We start from the raw sequence: 15,043 nt of genomic DNA, 5'->3' as shown, positions 1-15,043 counted from the left end.
AATACCAACAAATCCCCAACACAAAACACACCACTTCCTGTGACCCAGACACTTTTATTTCCACTTAAAGGCCAACTAACAGTAAAAGACAAACTGGCTACTGAATGGCTATGGTGCGTAGGACAATGGAGTAAAAAAAACCCAGATATGAATTGTTGCAGATTTTTTTTTCAGAGTGAAAGGAAGCCAACGGTAAAAAAAAAGTCCACATGAGCAGGGTTTTTGCCGACAGATGTCTCTATGTTTGTCCAGATGACTGTCGGAAAGATTAGAAAGAAAATAAGCCCTGCCATGAAGTCTGTTTGAACTTCTAATGTTTCCGGTGCTTTCCTGTTGGTTTTTGCTCAATATCAACGCTCAATATCATCGCGTCAAAATTGTTTGTGGTATGTTGTCGTCTTCTTATCATGATATTAACATTGTTCCTTTAAATCAAACGCTGCACACAGGAGCCCTCTGACAGTTTCAGACATGTGATTTTTCTCTGGCTCAAGAAAGCCCCTAGAAGCATCTCCGGTTTGCAGCCGAAGAGCGGCACAACGCTCGTATTGATGAGGTCACGTTGCTTTTGTTTTGCTATTCGTCATTTCCTAGAAAATCCTGTCTGACTTCATTCCTCCAGCCCTCTCCCTTCTGATCTGCAACACCGTCGGCCAGTTGCTGAGACGCAAGCTAGAATGCACACACTGTAGGCTATGCCACTTCCGCTGACATACAGAAAATCAGACACTGTATTTATTGTTGCCTGAAACTCTCTCCTCTGTCTCCTTCCCCTTGTGTAAATTATCTCTCGTCATGTGATTCCATAAAATCTGAATCGAGTCTTTCCTGATTTTTCTGTTGGTGCTTCTGCTCGGCTCCACCGCTGTCAAAACAGTCTCTCATGGCTGTCACGGATTTGGGCCCAGCCTTAAAGGGATACTCCACGCAAAAATATGTCATTTGAGTATCAAACACAGGTCTGTAGTTTCCTCGTTAGAACAGCAGCTGTGGTCATCTTGGTCGTGGCAATTGGCTCCATGAGTTCATGATGGAAACAAAAAGGCATCAAAACATCTTTAGCAAAACGTTTCCTACATCATGAACCACTTCTGAACTGTCCATCAATGTGCAGTATGTCCCAAACATTCATAGCTTTGCCAGTATGGCTACATTTACAGCTTCCAGCAGAGCCCTGAGGGGCAGAAGTTTGAAAACAAAGTTGCTATAATTTTATATTAAAGGAATTATTCAAATTTTCAGCCTATTCATCTTCATGCCAAGTGTTAGACGAGAAGATTGATACCACTCACATGCTTGTTCATTCGATATGAAGCTACAACTTCGCAGCTGGTTAGCTTAGCTTAGCATGATGACTGTAAACAAGGGCTCATCACCAAACAGCAGACGGACTACGTTAGCGACAACTGGTGAATATATTAGCATTTAGCAGCTAAGGAAGCACAGGCTAAGCTAAATGAGAGGGAATATTGGGCTTTTAGTAGGTGGCCAATAGAATTACGCCAAATTAAAGCTAACGTTGCCACATATCTGCTCGGTGATACTGTTTGCTGACAAGCTTGTTTCTGCCGACCTCAAACAGCCTAAAAACTCAGCTAATACAGGTTTAACCAGAGCATCTTGGAGCTTACTGAGCATGCAGATGGACAGTTGAGAAGTGTGAATAAATACACATTTTAAAGTTCAACGGGTTCTATTTCTCTCAGGGGACCAAGCGACGATGACTCTGGTAAACAATTAAACATTAAATATAGGGCTGAATCATGATGACGCTTCACTGATACCCACAGGGAGATCCGCGACAGAAAAGCAATAAATATATTGGATTTTGAGGACGTAAGCAGTACACAAAGCCTGGAAAAAGAACAAGAGAGAAAATACAACAACAAACATACTGCTATTGTTGGATGAAAACATTGAAAGTCAAACTTCCTTTCTCAATAAAACTGTAATTCAGCCACCAAATGTTAGTTTAGTTTTTTTCTTCCTATAAATACATAAATACTGAAAGGGTTTCCTAATCCATAGAGTTGTACAGCCAATCTTAAGGAAGCCATGTAAGTGAAAAAAATATATATATGCAGTATATGTATATATGTAGAAGGTTTTCACATGACAAAAGAGATATATCGTATAGATGGAGACAAGACAAATGAGAGCAATAATGTGTCACTTTACAGTTGAGTATCATCTGTTGGCTGTCTGCCAGTCTCTCTCACACACACACACACACACACACACACACACACACACACACACACACACACCACACACCCCCCCCCCCACTCCAGCTCAGATGCCCTCCCCTCTCCTCTGTCGATGTGTTTTTCCGTCTGGAGGTCCAGAGGTTAAGTTGTCCCCAGCATGTGTTAGTGCTCAGGTCAGCAGCAGCCGAGGACCTGTGATGACAGACTGTGTGAATGCCGCGGAGTGTCAGGGGTTAAGTGTGTGTACAGGGATTGCATGGCAGACTCCGGGGGTACGCAGGAGACACCCCCAAACGCTTCCTCCCACCTGGTTCCACCTCCCGCGTGCAGAACAGTTTCAACCCGTGCAGAAAGAAGAAAAAGATCTGATGTTTTGAGGAGGGACACCCTAAATTAGGGTTGGTGCATGAAAATATCTGCACTTGAGGAAGTCTAAGGTCATAAAACATTTAAATGACTCACTATACAGCAACAAATAGACTGGACTCATGGTTATTGACTATTAACTGGGTTCTGTCAACAATTGTATTGAACGTTTTGATATTTGTCTGACATTTACAGATGCGTTGCGTATGGAAAGTCTATTTTTTTGCCTCAGTAAATGTAATAAAGTGTTCTCTGCATAGATTAAAGTGTGCAGATATCTGTTTTACCAGTCTAAAAGATTTAACATTGTAGATAATGGGTCTTTTCAAAACTGCTCTTTGTGTTTAGGACTCACATGTAGACGGACACAATCATTTAGCTTGAATTTCCTTTTTACTGTATCCTGCATGTCTTTGGACAGTAGAAGGAAACCTGAACATCTGGGGGCAAACACATACGGACACGGAGAGAACATGCAAACAACAGCCAGCTGGTCATCTGATCCAAACTGAAAACCCCTTTGCACCAAACACTGAGCGAATATGCCAACGGGTTTCTTTCCAGCTATTTTTTTCACATTATCTACACAGTGCACCCAAACAACACACATGGTAGAGACGTAGACGATCGGGGAAAGGGTTCAAACACACATTTCTAACGTAGTGAGAATGACAGAAGCAGCTGCTGGCGTGATCTGGAGGTCATGTTAGATCACAACACTGAGGAAAAAAACAAATTCTTTAACCCATGGGGTTGTCTAAAGTTACTGGCACATGCTTATACAACGCTATACGTGTTCCCCTCAATGTGAGTGTGTGATTGTCAGAGAACGGCAAAAACAGAGTGATTTAATGTGTGTTTGTGTGTTATGGGGTTTTTATCTTAAAAATGCCATAACTTACTTCATTTTTACTATATTTATTTCACTCAGAAGCCCAAAGGAGCATATTTGTCTCAGCAGGAGAGTCTATAAAAACTTCACCTCACACTATGCAGAACATTTAATTAATTAACTCCTTTAAAAGTTACTGCATTGAAAGCAAAGAGCCAAGAATCCAAGTCCTCTTGGAGCTCACACAGGTGTGAAATTTGAGCCAACGGACAAACGAGAGATGTTAAAAATGTTTACATGAGTTGTAACCACTCGGTTACAAAGGAGCTCCGAGGGACGATTCTACTTTTTGTGCAGCTCTAAAAGCAAAAAATATAAGAAAAATCTAAAATCATGGACCACATTTGTTAGGCTAGCAAGCACATGTGGCCTATGGCAGTGGCTTATGTTTGTTTTTGGAACATATACATTTTTTATTCTCCATTTTTGGGGGGACTCTTATGTACATATCTTCTTAAGAAAAAGGCCGCTTGTTCAATTTGTATTTATTTGAATAAAGCTGTATGTTTGGAGCTGCAGGGCGAAGGTCCGATAATCCAAAAATCCGTCTTTATCTGACAGTATGAAATGCCATTAAAATAGTTCCATTTAATTACACTCTGGGGTGTATTAAAGAAATAACAGCCTTTTCAGTGCCGCGGAGGGTTCATTAATAAAAGTAATGTCTGAGCTTTTTTTGGAGTTACGCAGGTGTGATTTGTCTTCATCTTTAATGCTACGGACTGATTAAGAAAGCAAACAGTGTGTGTGAGTATGTGTGTGTGTGTGTGTGTGTGAATGAACCTACATGCAGTGTGTTCACATCTGCACGCCTGTAAGTGTGTATCTGCAGGAGTGTTTGTGAGTGCCGCAGGTGATTAGAGCGCCACTCTGCTTGTACTTTTCCTGTGTGTGTGTGTGTGTGTGTGTGTGTGTGTGTGTGTGTGTGTGTGTGTGTGTCCTCTCATTGGCGGAATTATTGGGGGCTTAGCAAACAGAGCTGACAAGACTATGAGTGATCCTCGACGTTGTTATTGACTTAGACTTTATTTATAGTGTGTGGTCCCGGCTGCGCGAGCTGCACGCGGCGCTCTCCGAGGCCTGCGAGCAGACACGATTAATCAGAAGGATGTTATAATTAGGCTTTATACCCTCAGGCTGCAGGAACACACACACACACACACACACACACACACACACACACACACAAACACACACACAGAAACTATATGTGATCATGAACATGTATGAATGCATGTGGTGCACAAACACACACAGAGTGGGCCCTGTGTGTGTGTGTGTGTGTGTGTGTGTGTGTGTGTGTGTGTGTGTGTGTGTGTGTGTGTGTGTGTGTGTGTGTGTGTGTGTGTGTGTGTGTAAGCAGGGTGGATGGGTTGCAGAGGTTTTTTTCTTTTTTTTTGGAGGGTGTTTGTCCAAAAAACGCTTTAAGGCTTGTTCTCTTCATCGGAGAGGTTTTTAAACAAAAGTCAGTTTGTTGCAGTAGCGAGGGGGAGGGGGGGCAGCCGTGGGTATTAATACACACCAATTCAAATGTCTGAGCATTTACAGGCAAACTGCGAGAAAAAAGCCTGTTGTGTTCATCGTCAAATCGAAACGTCTGGTGATCCCAATTTGTCCGGGCCTATTTCGGTTGGAGGGTTCACATGAGCGACCTTCAGAAAGTACACATTTGTCTCCGAGTGCACACTGTATTCTTCCAGAGAGTGAATCGGGTTATTTTATTTTTTTCTCGTGTTGTGGCAAAAAAAAAAAAAAAAAAATAACAACACAAAGACTCTATTTAGTCATAACCATCAGATGAAAAATGGGAATGTGAATAACACAGCAGAGGCAGCTATTTTCAGAAGTTTTTTTTATTTTATTATAAATAGTAGTGATAATGCGCTTGTACACGTGACATTATGTCATATCGCTTTGTCAAATAATACAAAAAAATATATCAAAAAGGAATGAAAGGACTGGTTCATTCTAACACAGACAGACGTACAAAAACAAGAGTGCTTATGGAGGCGCTCGTAGTTTGATGGATAAAGTATTTGCCGCTCACTTGTACATTGTGGGGGGTGGGGGGTTAACGACACTGTTGACATACAGAACATTTTGAGACAATAAATATGTCCGGAATGCGCTTGAAACCTAATTATTATTTATATCATATGCAAATTGGAAACAGAAAAAAGTCCCAAAGCAACACAAAAAAAAAAAAAAAAAAAAAAAAAAAAAAAAAAAAAAAAAAAAGGTTTTGGCTTTGTCATTCCTGGTTATTTTCTGTTTACATTGGCTTTCCCTTGATTCATTCTTTTTTCCTCGTGACACAACGCTGACTTAAGTCCTTACAAATGTGTGCTTTGACAGCAGGATTAGCAATGTTCCATATTTGTTTTGGACCTAAAAAAGCCTTCAAAGGCACATGTGTTGTTCCTCTGCGAGTCCCAAACTAGATCCAGAGAATGAATGAAGTGTTTCGTAAGACTTTAAGACGTGTTTTTTTTGTTTTTTTTAAGTATTGTTTTAATGGTGAGGTCGACTCTAAAGATACACGATATTGCACTTCTGGTCAGCTGGGAGAATGGCTGTCTTTAGTCTGAAACTCTCTCGGTCGTGACTTGTGACCTGGTGGCTTTTTTCTCTCTCGCTGGGAGAGGATCTTTAAAGGTTTTTTTAACCCCTGTGATCGATCTTGCCTATCCCCTCCCCCCCTCCCCCCCCTTCCTTTAAAGCCACTTCTCCGCCGCCCTCCTCTACTGCTCTCTCATCTGTCACTTTCCCTAAAGTCACCCCCTGACCTCCTCGGAGTCGCTCTCTAAAAACTACAAAAGGCCCGGGATGCCTGCCTCACCGTGCAAAACATCAATGAGACAGAAGGGGTGAGAGAGAAAGGCGAGAGGAGAGGGAGAGAGGGAGACAGAGGGGGGGAGGTAGGAGGAATGTTTGAATGAACTTTCACTGCAGTACAGCTGTGGTGTACATTAAGAGTTCCTGATGCAATAAAACCCACAGATTCGTTTGCTCACGTTTGTTGTTTTTTTTCAGTCTCTGGAATTTCTCTCCGAGCGTGGGATGCAGAGATCTCAAATAAATGCAAAAGAAAAAAAAAAAAATCAACAAAGCCCTTTTCTTCTCCCCCCTTTCTGCAGATACAATTTGGGGATACATGGGAGTTTCATATGCACTCATGTGGCCCTTAAGATATGTAAACATTTTCCAAGGCGGGCAGATTATGACGGAGAGATTTGGGTTCGCTGTCCTCACAAAGACCCCCACAGGCGAGAGTCCACGGACGGTGTTTTGGTCACGAGAGTAGCCTGTGGAAAGTGCACTGTAGATGGCTTAACCTCATTAAGCGCTGACGTCTCTGCCGTTCATCTAAAAACAATACCGATGCAACGTTCATAGTCGATCAACAGTTTTTCTTCACAGTCAATCAACAGTTTTTTGGTCTGATATTCCTTCTTGTGGTCCCTTCTTTTTCTTATTTTTTTTAGTCCATTTCTCCAACAAGAACGAATAATAAAAAATGTCCTGCAGAAGAGAGAATGTGTCTCCGGGTAAATGGTAGCAAAATAAATTTTGGTCCAGATATTAAAAAAGATTTCCTTTCCGCTGTACACGCAAAAAAAATGTCCCTCTGTCGAGTCCAAAGCTCATGATCAGGTGATCTCAGGCCTCAGATAAGAAAGGGCACCTGTAAAAAAGAGAAAGGATGAAACAGTTGTTCAATTATTAGTGATAAGGGATTTAAAAACAAAAAAATGTGGAAAGATAATAAAAGAGATATATAGCCGCAATAAATTTTGGGCACATGTTTTTAGCATGACATTCCACTCACATATGGCTATTGTTAGCATAGCATGTGCTAACAGTGGTTCTGGGCGTAAGGTCAAATACAAGATTGTTTTTCACACTCAGAAGCTCAGTGGATAGAATCTTATATCTGGGGTATGATATAGGATATATGCAGCATTTAGAATAAATGCAACATAGTCCACAAACCCCAGAAATATTTGACCTGACAATAAAAATTCTTGTCAAACTTTATGTATTCAGTTAAGTGTTCACTTAATTTCTATTTTGCAACATATCTCAAGGCTGCTTTAAAGCCTCCTCTACACTGCTAGCAAAAATAAATCGGAATATTTTCTATCCTATGTATAAATGTAGTAAATAAGTACTACAGTTTAAAAGTGCATTGGAAAAACCAGCCCATAAAATATCTATAATCTAATATTTCTATTAATTTCAATGCATTAAGTAACCTTTGTGATTTTGTTGACATCAGCTTTACTTTATTGTGATCGAGTTGAAAAATGTGTTACATTCTTCCCTGACCTTATCAAAACTCAACATGAAGAAAGAGATTGAAGTGGTAACTCTTTCTTGTAAATTGGATGAAGCTGGCAAAATATGGAAATGGACATGAAGAGTTCACCAAAGAATGAAATATGCCATGTTTTATGTTATATGCATGAACAAATATACCTTTTGTTGTTCATGTGACAATAAATGTACAATGTATGCTATCCTTCATAGTGGTGTTACTTCTGTCCAGAGAGGTCAAACCAAACTGTTATACAACTAAAATAAGAGAAATTCAAACAAATGCACTTGGGATACAACTCTTGCTGTAGAAAAAGTACAACGAACAACCAATCACATAGGAGATCAGGATCAATTGTTTTGTATTAAACCATGTTGAAAAGTTGGAGCGTGGAGAACCGAAAGAGAAGTTATGGGTAATCATGTCATCCCTTTAAAGTCATGGTTGTGAGTAGGTAGAAATGTCAGTTTGATTTTGAGCTGATAAAGAAGGCCCCAAACAAAACAATAAACATCCATTTAAACAATTTAAATCCATGTTTTGGTGCTCTCTAACACGCATTGTTGTTGCAGATATTTATTCTGACGCACAGGAAGCGAGGTGCTTGTCGTGTCTGATTCCGGAAGACGCGACCGTGGTGGACCAGGTAAAGAAACGCCAAAGAGAAAGATATAAGATTGACAGATGACCTCTGCAAAAGTGCTGTGCAAAAACAAAAAACACCACAACACAGCCCGCTTAGCAACAGAGAGCAAAATAAAACCAAAACAAGTTTTTCGTGGATTATCGCTGTAGTTTCCTAAAGGCGGTCCAGCGGAGAGCTACATGTCGTGGACCGGCCGCTTCCACTGGAACCCGGAGCGACGGTCTCCAACAACTGCCTCCCCAGCTGACCTCAGTCCTAGCACCTGTTTCTAATCGCCGCCCTGCCAGAGGCTATTAGGATCCGTCCACCCCCAGAAAGGACCTTTTCCTCTGCAGCTCCAAAAACCCAACCGCACACCGGCTATCCAGTCGCACTGATTAATCACATCAAGATGCACCGCTCGGGCCTTGTAACGCTGCGGAGGTGCGTGTGCTGTCCCTCATGCTAGAGGCCTTTTCCACGTGTGTCGCCCTAATTCTTTATTCTGTTCTCTTTGAGATATCCGACCGAGATATTTCATTAGACGTCTTGCCGCTCTCGGATATTAAGTCAGATATTCATTTGATACAGGCGGAGCTACATGCAGTCAGACTTGCTGGATCGCTGCCACGTTCTTTGAAGGGCCCCAAGGTTTTGTCTCGAGGTCGCCATAAGGTCAGTGGATGAACCTGATTGGTCAACCCCCCCGTGGACCAAAAATTGGAAACGGCGGCCGCTGTAATCACGCTGTGACGGAGAACGACGTTGCCCCTTACGAAGTTCGACGGGGGTTTGTTTGAAGTTGATTTTAACCCTTAAGGTGACAGTAATGTGAAGTGACTCTCGGCGGTGGACAGGTAGGTTTTCTAACAGTCCGCGGAGGGCCATCAGTCACCACCGCGGCTACCCTTTACCCTGATGGGAGCCGACTCTACGGTCTGGCTAACCGCAGATCTCTGTATCAGCGCCGGGCGGACCGCTTCATAGATGGAATCAGATCTGCACAATTAACCCCAACACTCGAGACTGCATGATTGGACGCCGCAAAAATGTCAGCTGCCTCTAACAAGCAGAACCTGCAGCAACCTGTGTTGTGTTCTGCTTTTATTTTTTTCCAATCCCTGGAATCAAAGCAAGGAATTTGTGGTTAGAAGTTACGTGTCTTACTACCAGAACGCCCGATAGTTGAACACTGTATCGGCTGACTTGGTTCAGAAATTTCTTATAAAAAATAAGTGAAAGGCCACTTTGAAACCAGTCGCGGTTTGCACATAAAAATGTTAAAGTCTTTAAATTGCTTAAGGTCTTCAAATAAAATAAAAAATCCTGTGGCTTTGTTGGGTTATGCCCTGACATAAGGATATCCCAAAAACAACTGTTTGTAATATTTTGACCAATAAAACAAGTTACATCCAACATTTTATCACCACAAAACGAGCTCGTCATCACTGATTCCCCGTCATCTTTCTTCTGTCAAAATAAGTCCTCTGTTTCCACTGATTTAGTTTGTTCAAACCAAGTTTACATGAAGAATTATCAAACTGCAGAAAAACCCAATGAGGGCAAAGGAAAATGTCATTTATCCGAGCTCAGTTTTAAACCCAAAATGACTGCAAATTAACTCAAACAGAAATACATAAAGCTCATGAGCCATTTAATATTCAATATGATTCATATTTTCAAGTCAGGGCCAATAATCTACTGACACAAAATGTATCCCTACCTTTGATGTCAAGCATCACCTCAAGATTATAACCTAAGTGCAGTGGGTGTGAAGAAAGTCAACTGATTACAATCTTGCTATTTATATATATCTACTCCGCTACATTTTGTAGGAAAATATTCTACTTTATTAAATTGTTCTGCATTTACTGACTATATTTTGACTTATTTGAGAGCTAAAGTTACAAGTTAATTTGTTAAGATTTTTACAAACAAAACATGATGACCAAATAAAATAGTTTAATTGGTTTAAATGAAACTTCCTAAGAGTATACATGGTAGTTAAAACTTGCTCCAACTTGGGTGACCAAACAGCCAAGTGTTTAGGGTTCATACCACATGGGTGCAAATGACCTGAGCAGCAAATGGTCTGGATGGACCATTTGTCATTCCTCTACTCTCTTTCCACACATTTCCTGTCTCTCTCCACTATCAAAATAAAATAAAAGCATGAAATGCCCACAAAATAACTCCACTCCACCTCGACCAGCTACAACATTGTTTATTTAGTTAATACGGACGATGCTCAAAATTTATAGTATAGCCACTTGCTTAAACTTACTGCTAAGTTAAACGTCTTTGCTATTAGAGGATTAAAAGTCAAGAAAGGATAAAAAGTCTACTATATGATGCATATAACATATTTTTCTGATTCCTCTTGATACTATTGCTTTTTTTTCATAAACTGCTCTGTGAAGCTCTTGATAGGTTTCTTTTTTTCCGTAAATGTGTAATCAAAGACTATAATCATAGAGTTTGGTATTCATTTTGAATTTGTTCCTGAAGGTGTGGAAGCAAAAGGTGAGAATAAAAAAGGTGGAGTCTATTGACCTTACTTTGTCCGTACTGGCCGTACTGGTAGGACGCCACGTGGTCGACGGTGTAGCCCGGTGAGCTGTAGGAGGCCGGGCAGTAGGACTGGGAGCTGGGCAGGGAGGGCAGGGCCGACATGGAGGGGACGCTGGTGAGACCCTCCAGGCCCTTGATGTGATCCATGCGCTGGCTGCAGCTGGCGGCCATGCCGGCGGGGGGCTCCAGGCCGCCCGTCAGTGGGGAGATGGCGTAGTCGCTTTGGGGCTGATGTGGCACGCCGCCCGGGTTCAGCAGACCCATCACCTGGAATGAAGGAGAGAGGGTTAAGTTTACTGTCAGAGTGCTGTGAGTGGCGCTAATGCGGCGGCTAATACGGTTAGTTTGAGTTGAAAATGAGCAAAAGACAAAGTATTTGTGAGCTTCTATATGTTTGCTAATGTAGACTTTATCAATTGAACTATATGGATTTTTTTAAAAGACAGGGATCGGCCCGGACTCTAACCCTAGCCGGCAAAAAAAGGGGGATGTTTTCTGTGTTTTTTTAGTGTCTGACAAGGCCTTACAATATATCAAATATCTGTCTTTTTTTGTCTTCAAGATCTGTGTGTGTGTGTGTGTGTGTGTGTGTGTGTGTGTGTGTGTGTGTGTGTGTGTGTGTGTGTGTGTGTGTGTGTGTGTGTGTGTGTGTGCGCAATATGTATCAACACAGACGTCGAGACAAGCACACAGAGGAAATCCCCCTCGTTTCGGACATCAAAAGGCTCCCAGCGAGAATTCGTTTCAGACAGAGATAGCACCAGAAAGGAAGAATTAAGCAATTTGTCTCAGATCCACGGCTCCACTTATTTGTAAAATTCCCTTTTTGACACTGCTCCAAAAAAAAAAAAAAAAAAAACTATGGCACAAGATAACGACTTATCTCGGGGAGAGATGTGCCGGCAAAGATAAACACAAAGGAAAGGTCTGTGCGAGCTCGGGCTCCGTTCAACCTCCGAGCAGATTTGCAGTTTGAGAAATCCTTTAGCTCTTGACCTGGTCTTTATTAGCGACCAGATAATCAAATTTGGGGGGAATATTCGTTGGCCGGCGAAGGACGGAAAAGAGCCCGCGGGGCGAAGTGTTTCAACTGGATTTCAAAAACAGACTTACCGCCGACCCCCCCGCCCCACCACTTCCAATGCTCTCTGACTTTACCTGTCCACCATCAAAGCGCTCAGTAAACCGTTAATAAGAAATCTAGACTGGCTTTATCACTTATGAAAGTAACTCTAACTGATTCGGCTACCTCTAAATGTATCATGTCCCACCTCCTTTCTCTACAGAGCCAAGGCCTCAAGGCTCCTCCAGTTGTCCTAATAAGAAGCAGGTACGCTGCTCTTTGGGTCCTCTAAGTGACATATTATTCCACATCCACACTTACACATGGTCCTGCTTAAATCATTTCCCAAGTAGGGGAGGTGAATGGAGGAGTCCATGTTTGATTTGGAGAGGGGAGTTTGTGTTTCCTCTCATGCTGGGTAACGTTTTCCTAAAACATGAACCTGAGTTTGGAAGGTTTGGTTCAAACAGAGAGAGCGAGGATACTCTTTGGCTAAAATAAGCCACATGGAGAAAGGAGCCATGTTCTTTGAAAGTGATGGTTTCTAGTTTGGTGACTTTTGTCTGTTTTGCCTCTCTTTTAACCGAACCCATCCTCCCTCTCTCCCGAACCTCTCCCTGCCTCCCGAGATGCCTGCTGGTCGGCCCATCCAGGGTGTTTCATATTGGACCTTTTGCCGTTGCCAGTGGCCCTGAATCAGTGCGTCCAGGACTTAGCGGGGGAAGAATGTCGGGACGGTGGGGGCGAAAAAACATCTGAGATGGGACATTCCTTTACCCGCTGTACGAAAAAAAAAATATATACAAATAAATTAGAACTTAGGAGCTTTCTCGTGGAGGAATGTCGAAGCAAACATTTTGAGAATGCAATCACAAGAGAAGCTTCCCCTTGAGGCTATACGGCATAGCGTGGAGTGTGTAGCCGCATTTGTCCAAGTATTTCAGACAGCGAGGATGCTGCGTCTAGCCGCCTCTGTGCACACAGCGTAGTTTGTTCCTGTTTGATGCATGCAGCAGTGTATCTATGCATGTTTGAACGCTTGTTGGTTGTGTGAAAATCTGGAGCATGAGGATTGTTAGAGGAAGGGTTTCCTGTCACGACACACACCAATGGCCCCAAACACATACAAGAAAATGGCCAAGAAATCCCTAAATAGTGTAAACTTATTTGTGAAATTGCTCCTTGTTCCTTGTGTTGCTTCTTTTATTGGAAATATTAATGAAAATATACACTAATCAATCTTCCAATCTAAAGAGAAGGCTTAGCCACGCTGCTCAACCATGTCGTGTAATATTTGCATTAAAGATGTTGCAAAATCCTTAACTGATCCTACAAATGTCATGGAGTTGATCAATTATCTACACTGCATGTGTGTGTGTGTGTGTGTGTGTGTGTGTGTGTGTGTGTGTGTGTGTGTGTGTGTGTGTGTGTGTGTGTGTGTGTGTGTGTGTGTGTGTGTGTGTGTGTGTGTGTGTGTGTGTTCCTGTAATTACGTGGACCTGTGAGCATGAGGGTATTCTACGAGCGCCCTCTCTCCGTCCTCACACTGCAGCGTTCTCTGAGGAGTCAGACTGCGCCGGGCTGAAATCTCATTTTCTGCCTGTTAGGGTTCTCTGACTCCTCCGTCTGCTCTGTTACACCCTCTGTCTAGGTGTGGATACCTTGGGACTTCATGCCTGGATAATTGACTGTAATTGTCTTTTCACTTCTCATTTGTCACACACTCAGTTGTCCCTCCGTCCTTCTAGAGTCATCTTACTTTTCCACCCCTTCTTATAGTGATCCTCCAGTACAGCAAAGGGTGTGCGATTGTAGAATCTTTTATCAAGGAGAGTCTTTGACACCTGGGTGAAATATTACTTGAGAAGAGAGTTTTTAAAGCTCTTGATGTTTTGAGTGAAGCTGTTTGGCTGAGGGGAGATTGTGAGCTTTGAAATACATGTTCAAATCTAATTTGAAGCTCTGGTTTGATATCCGTGCAAGCAAAACCATCTCAGTCTCTAGAGGCGTGTAAAGAGTCAAACACACAAGTTTTATGTCAAACAAATATAATGCAAAAAGAAGTTAATCCGATATTAGTTTTTAAATGAAATACTTGCGTTTTAGAATTAAGAATTTTAAGATTTTTTTGTATTTTGTGGAACCAAATCAAATCGTCTCAACAGATCTCCTTTGACAAGTTGAGTTTAATTGTATTATTCTATTAAATACAACACTTAATAACTGACTTTAAGCAGATTAAATACACATATTTTAGGCTGTGGTCTCACCTGTGATGAGAGTCCGTTTCCTAGGGCGGGGTTCATGGGGTTGGACGGTCCTCCGGCGCTCACAAAGCCGTCCGAGTAGCCGGAGAAGGTGTGGCGTCCGGAGGCGAGGCAGTAGGCTGAGCCTCCTTCCACCTGACCTCCACCTCCGCCGGGCTGGTGGCCCGAGGAGGGAGGGAGGGGCTGGGGCCGATGCAGCGTGCTGTGGGGCTCCGATACTACCGAAGGCATCAAGGAGAAGAGTTTAAACACTTAAACATAACTGCTTAGTTGTAGGAAGTGGGATCAGTGAAAGTGCATTAAAACCAAAACATCCCACTATAGAGGAGTTGTTGTTCCTGTGTTGAGTTTTCACTTAAGTAGAAGCAAAATTGCTGGATTTAATATAAAGTTACATTTGAAAACATGTCTGCTCAAAACGTATAAAGAGTTAATGTTTAAAAGGTGTTTATTTTTTGTACACAAAAATTATTTTATATGTAGTGCGTTATCTTAATTTAACAATTCCATAACTAACAGTTTCAACAAATAAAGAATAATTAGGCAATAAATAGCAACATTTCTGTCTTCAATATACTTTTTTTTAGAATCAGAAAAGTTTTGTAAATAAAACTTCAATCTTAAATAAATGTTTCTCTCTGATAAGTTATTTCTAGTTAAATCTGGCTATAGACTTTAAAAAAAAAATGCATTGTCATCTATATAAGAGCAAAGTTTTCTTTCATTCCCCATCC

The 15,043-nt window shown here is 41.8% G+C and overlaps 1 protein-coding gene across 3 annotated transcripts in view; it reads right to left on the bottom strand.

Moving 5' to 3' along the window:
- Positions 1-7,115: 7,115 nt before the first annotated feature.
- Positions 7,116-15,043, bottom strand: part of pax3b (paired box 3b) — a 27,434-nt gene continuing 19,506 nt past the window's right edge. The window contains exons 7-10 of one of the 3 annotated variants that reach the window (XM_054604196.1): positions 14,313-14,527; positions 13,683-13,689; positions 10,967-11,386; positions 7,116-7,150 (exon numbers count right to left, since the gene is read on the bottom strand). In XM_054604196.1, coding sequence (XP_054460171.1) covers positions 7,116-7,150; positions 10,967-11,386; positions 13,683-13,689; positions 14,313-14,527 — 677 coding nt within the window. Of the gene's footprint in view, positions 7,151-10,961; positions 11,387-13,682; positions 13,690-14,312; positions 14,528-15,043 lie in introns of all 3 variants that reach the window. The other 2 variants (XM_054604276.1, XM_054604344.1) reach the window with 2 other exon arrangements.

The sequence above is a fragment of the Anoplopoma fimbria genome, chromosome 1 (genome assembly GCF_027596085.1).
Source record: "Anoplopoma fimbria isolate UVic2021 breed Golden Eagle Sablefish chromosome 1, Afim_UVic_2022, whole genome shotgun sequence".
NCBI classification, from domain to species: domain Eukaryota; kingdom Metazoa; phylum Chordata; class Actinopteri; order Perciformes; family Anoplopomatidae; genus Anoplopoma; species Anoplopoma fimbria.
The sequence above is the reverse complement of the archived record's forward strand: the minus strand, read 5'-3'. Positions and strand labels throughout refer to the sequence as shown.